Source organism: Urocampus carinirostris, chromosome 9, assembly GCF_059441175.1.
Source record: "Urocampus carinirostris isolate Australia breed hairy pipefish chromosome 9, RoL_Ucar_1.0, whole genome shotgun sequence".
Lineage (NCBI taxonomy): Eukaryota > Metazoa > Chordata > Actinopteri > Syngnathiformes > Syngnathidae > Urocampus > Urocampus carinirostris.
The window spans coordinates 3,500,987-3,507,782 of NC_142357.1; the positions used below are offsets into that span (position 1 = coordinate 3,500,987).

General features: G+C 37.8%; 1 protein-coding gene across 1 annotated transcript; it reads right to left on the reverse strand.

Annotated features, from left to right (window-relative positions):
• atp6v0e1 (ATPase H+ transporting V0 subunit e1) lies at positions 1-4,757 on the reverse strand. Its single transcript, XM_088344219.1, has 4 exons — positions 4,556-4,757; positions 3,676-3,723; positions 390-495; positions 1-287 (listed from the first exon to the last, which is right to left on the reverse strand). The coding sequence occupies exons 1-3, from the start codon at positions 4,657-4,659 to the stop codon at positions 402-404; spliced, it is 246 nt and encodes an 81-aa protein (XP_088200345.1). The 5' UTR covers positions 4,660-4,757; the 3' UTR covers positions 1-287; positions 390-401.
• Positions 4,758-6,796: the final 2,039 nt, after the last annotated feature.

Consider the following 6,796-nt stretch of genomic DNA (forward strand, 5'->3'; position numbering starts at 1 on the left):
TTGTAATTTAATGGTAAGTTTATTCATTTGACTTGACTTTAACAACAGCAACACTCAACAAGAATGATTAATAATCCAGCATTTTAAGGCTTTATTCTATAAAGTTTATTTATACATAAATACCCTCAGAAGGCATCAATAATAAGAATAGTCCATTGGGGGTTATAATGGTACAATACACATTGTAGGTGTCCCTCTTTAAGGCCACAGTGGGTTAAGGCACTTCAAAACAGGGCTGCAGCACGAGTTGGTGAGAAAGTAGTCCCCGCTGGTGAAAAATATCAAGACTTTTGGGAGGAATATAGAGCAAAAAAGCACGTGATTAAAAAAAAAAACACAAAATGTATGTGATATACAAAATATTTACAAACACATATAAAATCTTTTACCTTAGTGAGCAATCAAGGCCAACTATAGTTGAGGTACCAGATTGCATCAGTGGACAGAGAAGGCCCAAACAGTGGGTTGAGCTGAGCCAAAATGGCAATCAACCAGCTGATGGAAAGAACACATATCAAAATGTCACAACTGTTGGACTTTCACAAAAATAGCACTGGCCTGTTTGTTATGCCCTATATCCATTTAATATGTAACAAAACCCACCTTGAAACATTAAGCTGCAGTGATGCTTAATAATTCATCAGCAGCAAAGATGATATGCACATATTTAAAGTACATAGCATACAGCTCCGTAAAAAGTATTTGCCGCCTTCCTGATCTCTGTTTTTTTGTGTACTCACAAAGGTTTCAGATCACCAAACCAATTTTGATATCACACAGGAACAACTTAATGAAATACAAAATGCAGTTTTTAAATGTTGATTCTATTTATTAAGGCACAGAAAAAAATATCAAAACCTATCTGACCCTATGTGAAAAACTAGATAAATCACTAAAGTAACTGTGACTAACCACAATTTTGGGAAAGCTGATTTCAATTCCACCGGCCACGCCTAAAATTGCTTGCCACCCCCTGTGTTGAACCAAGAAATCACTAAAATTGAAACTGTTAGACAAAATGAAATAAGCTACAAAATCTCAAAAATAAAAATGACATGACACGGTCCTAAGAAATTCCAGAGGAAATTAGAACAGTATGGCGGCGCCCTCTATGGCTGCGGCTGGATCTGCTCCCGACAGTTTCTCACATTCTAGTACCCCTTTCAGTTTCCCTACAGGACAAACCGCTCCACCAGGGATGCCATCTCCTCTGCGCTTCACCTGAGCCTGACACATCTAGAGGAGAAGAACACCCATGTGCGGATGCTGTTCCTGGACTTCAGTTCAGCATTCAACACCATCATCCCACAACATCTGGTAGACAAAATGAGACTCCTGGGTTTCAACACCGCCCTGCGGAACTGGCTGCTGGACTTCCTCTGTGACAGACCCCAATCAGTGCGGATAGGTCAGAACAGTTCAGATGTCATCTACCTCAGCACGGGTTCCCCCCAAGGCTGTGTCCTAAGCCCCTTGCTGTTCACCTTGACGACACACGACTGCGTCCCTAGGTCCGCCACAAACCACATCGTGAAGTATGCTGACGACACAACAGTGGTGGGCCTCATCAGGGATGACAACGACCTGGCCTACAGAGAGGAGGTGGAGCAGTTGGTGGGCTGGTGCAGGGACAACAGCCTGGTCCTGAATGTTGACAAAACTAAAGAGATCATTGTCGACTTTAGGAAAAACCAGCCCAACCATGCCCCACTTTGCATCAACAACAAGGCTGTGGAGGTTGTCAGCAGTATCAAGTTCCTAGGGGTGCACATTACAAACAAACTCACCTGTTTCGTGAACACTGCATCACTGGTTAAGAGGGCACAGCAGCGCCTGTACTTCCTGCGGAGGATGAGGAGAGCCCACCTGCCCCCACCCTCCCTCATCACATTCTACAGGGGCACCATAGAGAGTATCCTGACCAGCTGTATCTCTGTGTGGTGTGGAGGCTGCAGCGCTACCGACTGGGGTAGTGTGAGGAGGGTAACGAGGACAGCAGAGAAAATAATCGGGACTACACTTCCCTCCATTCAGGACATTGGCCAGAAGCGCTGCCTATCCCATGCTAAGAACATTACCGGGGACCCCTCTCACCCCCATCATGGACTGTTCACTCTGCTAGCCTCTGGGAAGAGGTACTGCAGTGTGCGGTGCAGGACCACCAGGCTCCGCAATAGTCTAGTCCCCCTGGCCATTAGACTGTTAAATGGTCAATCTAACATATAGTTAACTTAAATCTAAATGGCTGCTAATCTGACTTTTTGCACTACTGGCAGTTTTTTATAGCTTGCCACTCCTTGCACATTGCTCTCTGCACTATTGTAATTACAGCGTTATTGTTACAGTGTTAATGTTACTGTGTACCTGACTTGTTAACCTGACTGCCCATTTTGCACATCTGGTTAGCTACTCTTCTTGCACTATCGGCACTATGGTAAAATACTATACGTAGCCAAAATACGATACAACTTTATTTATATCTGTACATTCAAGGAAACTGTGGGGGTCAGATGCATCGACATTTCGTTCTGTATACACGTGTACTAGAATGACAATAAAGTAGATCTGAATCTGAATCTGAATCTGAAAAGGTCACAAAGCCATTTCAAAGGCTGTAGGGCTCCAGGGAACCACTGTCAGAAACATTATTCACAAATGGAGAAAACTGAAAAATGGCAAATCTTCCCAGGAGTAATAGGCCAAATAAGATTACTCCAAAGGTGCAAGGACGGTTTATCCAGGAAGTTACAAATCAGTGTTCATAAAAACTATAAGAAGGACACTGGCCAAAAATGGCATCCATTGAAGACTTCCTAGGTAAAAACCACTGCTGACAAGAAAGAACACAAACCGTCGTCTACCATTTGCCAAAAAGCATCTTGATTATCCTCAAGACTTTTGAGCAAACATTCACTGGACTCATAAGTCAAAAAGTTGACTTTTGTGGTTTGACCGGGCGGTTCATGGTAGAAAACCCTACAATATGGCAGATTTGAAACAATTTTGCAAAGAAGAGTGGGCCAAAATTCCTCCACAGCATTGTAAAAGACTCATTACCATTTATCAAAGATTTGTTTCCTATTATCACTCTTAGGTTCAGGGGGCAATTACTTTTTCACTTAAGGCCAGATAGGTTAAGATTTTTTGTGCCTTAATAAACGGTATCATCTTACCATATTTTCTGGGGTAGTCTCTTTGTGATATAAAAATTGGTTCGATAATCCGACACCTTTGAGAGGGATAATGTGCACAAAACACAGAAATCAGGAAGGGGCAAATACTTTTTCACTGTACTGCATTTGCCTCACAGTTTACATTTTTGTTGCAACTTTCTTGACAGAATATTTTTTAACCCATACTTTTATGAGGTTTTCTAAGTGGTCTCGAGTCTCCCTTTTCACTAAAAAACATTAGGTTAACTGAATTTCATACCCTCTTCATGTCTTAAATAAAATCCACTACTGTTAACTTTTAGAACCCCTACTTACAACTGGCCTTTTAAAGCCCAACAATATAATCGTGTGTCAATTTCAACTCCATAACATATTGACTCTCTTCATGGTGCAGGTTGAATGGATTTCAAGTCAAATATTTTTGCCCGGTAGTTGTGTTTGTGTATGAAAGTATTTTGTGTTATTAAACCATACGTCCTACTCTAAAAAAAAAAATACTTACAACAGGTAGCAGCAAATTGAAGTTAACACCAGCATTGTGATAATAACTCTGTGGGGAAAACACAATACTTGAAGGTAACTTTATAGAAACTCATTGAATTAAGATAAACATTGTGCATAATTTAGCATATCATGGTGGTGACAAACTTCATTAAAAAACATATTGACTTAAATGACAAGCAAAAAATACATTACCTATCATAGAAATGTGCATTTTTATAATACTTATAGGTGAAGAACTTATAAAGCGGGGGTCACCAACCAGTGACTCTAGAGCCGCATCTGGCTCTTTAGCGCTGTCCTACTGACTCCTTAAAGATTTTGCAGAGATCCGAAAATACTGCCTTTTAGTCACTTTGAGTCTCATTAGTTTATTCTTTGTTCTTTTTAGTATGCCTTTTCTGTTGTAAATCTTGCGGGGAAAATAATACACACTAACCATTTAAAACGTCCCATCCATTGAAACGCGCTAGAATCTAAATTCACCTAATCCTTCAGTTCTACATAAAATTGAAAAATATAGCTTTTGTTTGTATACTCAGGGGGAAAACAGGCCTTTATCTGAGGTAGGTGACGTTTTGGGAAATTGGCATCATTTTTCCATTGATATTTTTTTCCTCGGGAAATGAAACAGATAATCCATTTTTTTAGGTTAAAAAAATACGTAAAACCCAACAACTAGTTAATGGTAGTCTGGGCGAGAAATTATTAGCCAAACACCACCTTAAACAGCTTTTGTAAACACAGTACAATACACAATAGTGCAAGATTATGCGCAAATGTACACATCTAATCATCTTACTGGTATAGATGACAATACAAGGAAATTATTATTATTATTATTATTAGATAGCAGGAGCAAGTGAAGCTAATTTACTCACCCTCTGTTTGGTCCTTTGGGAATAAACCAGGGCACCACTCCTCCGACAATGCCCCAAAATAAAGTCATTACAGACACAGTAATGACAAAATTCAATTCTGCCATAGTTGCAGTAAACGTAGAAGGAAGACTTCAAAACGGATACAAACTTCTGACAACTTGGAAACACAAGTCACGTGACCTCATCACGAGCCCGGAGAGGAAGTGTAAGTACGCATGCGCGAGTCTCATTCGCACCTCGGTCGTTGAGTAAATGTATAAAAGCTTTTAATTTTTTTTTACATCTGAAGAGTTTCTTAATTCAAATTCCGCTATTTTGGCCACTAGTTTCCAGACCACTGGTGAGAAGAGACACACTCTTTACTTCCATCAACATAAGAACAACAAGAATTTCACAACTTTTAATTAAAAAAAAAAAATTCAGACAAAGACTGACGAGTCCAATTTAAGTACAATGTTCATATATGTCCATTTAGTGTTAGGTAAGAAAACTAAGAACAGATTTGTTTTTGATATTACGCCTGTTTGTGATCACGTCAAATTGGTCAGTGCCATTAGCACCAAGCGAAAATTTAAAAGAACAGTATCACGCTTGATTCGATACATGTACTTTAAACCGCATAATATAGTAGAAAAAATGGTGACTCGAAAAGTAATATGACTCGGGGTTATCAAACTACGGCGCGCGTCCGACAGGGGCAGGCTTTTTAATCGGCCCGCAAAACCACAAATGGTCAAAATATACTGTAATCAAAATATATATAATAGTAATACTGATAAAAATGTTTTTGGTGCCGACTCCGTCCTTATTGACCTTTGTGTGTCTAATACAAAATAATACAAAACTAATTACAAATGTAATGCTTAAAAAACAAGGGCAAAAATACCACTAGAGAAAGATGACACCAGAAATACTACAAAAACACAACTAGAGTAATATTACAAAAATACTTAAGAAATACTATAAAACAATACAATTGAAATACTACAAAAGAAAAACGAAAAAAACCCTGTACTACAGAAATAGTACCACTGTAGTAGTAAAATAGTATTAATACAGAAATGACAAAAATAAAACATCAGTAAAAACACACAAAAAAAGACTACATGCAATAGAAAAAAATCCATTACGGAAGTAATGAACAACGTTTTAAGTACACAACTACAGTAATACTACAAAAATACTAGATATACTGGAAAAATTCTACTATGGAAATACTAAAAAAATATTACTGTGGAAATACTGTTAAATGGTACAAAACTTAAAAAAATAGAGTAATACTACAATAATCAAACTACAGTAATACTACAAGAATCCAACTTCAGTAATACTACAAACCTAAATATGAAATTAATTGCTTGAAAGATCTATTATTTTGCTTTGTGAGCATTTCAAAAATGATGAAATCAATCTATTGAAATACAAATTTAACATGTATATTTGATTTTTTAAAAATGGGATAGGGCTCCAGGACCAGATTTTTAAACACATAGTGGTCCCCCGATTTCTAATCGTTGAACCCAGACTTTAATCCATATATAATACTGCATTATGATGGGCTTTGTCGCATATTTATATAGGTTTTTTTGTTTTTAAAAAAAAAAAAAAGGTTTGAGGACACTATCTCATTTGGCCAATAGCAATTGCTTCAGAATCCATAGTCGGGCAAATAATACCTCAATAAACAAACGCTCGGGCCAATGACGTGTTTTTTAAACTTTTATTGGAAGAAACCCTCCAATTGTGTTGGACTTGTATAATGACAGTAAGGGCCATTTATTTGTTCCAAGGGAATTGCATATTACATTGGTTGTAATACATTTCATTTTATAACGGAAAAAGATTCTATTTGATGGATTTTGCTTACCACGGGCCTTTTAGGATTCAATTTTCATGATGGTTATTGTTCTTCATGGGCACTTTTGAAATAGCATGATTCCTTGCTCAATTTCAGAAACATTCAATGCAAAACCTCAAACCTAAATAAATACACAATACTGACTCAGACAATATCATACAAGTTCCTTATTTTCTGTTAGACAATTAAATGTCACATTCTGGATTCACCATCCATCAATATTTAAATAGGTATTTTATTTAAGTGATGCAAATTATGGCTGTAACACAATAATAATAATAATTTCCTTTGTATTGTCATTCTTTGTAACAATGTACACAGAACGAAATGTCGATACACCTGACACGTTGTAGCGAGTCGATGCAGCCGCAGCCAGAGGGCGC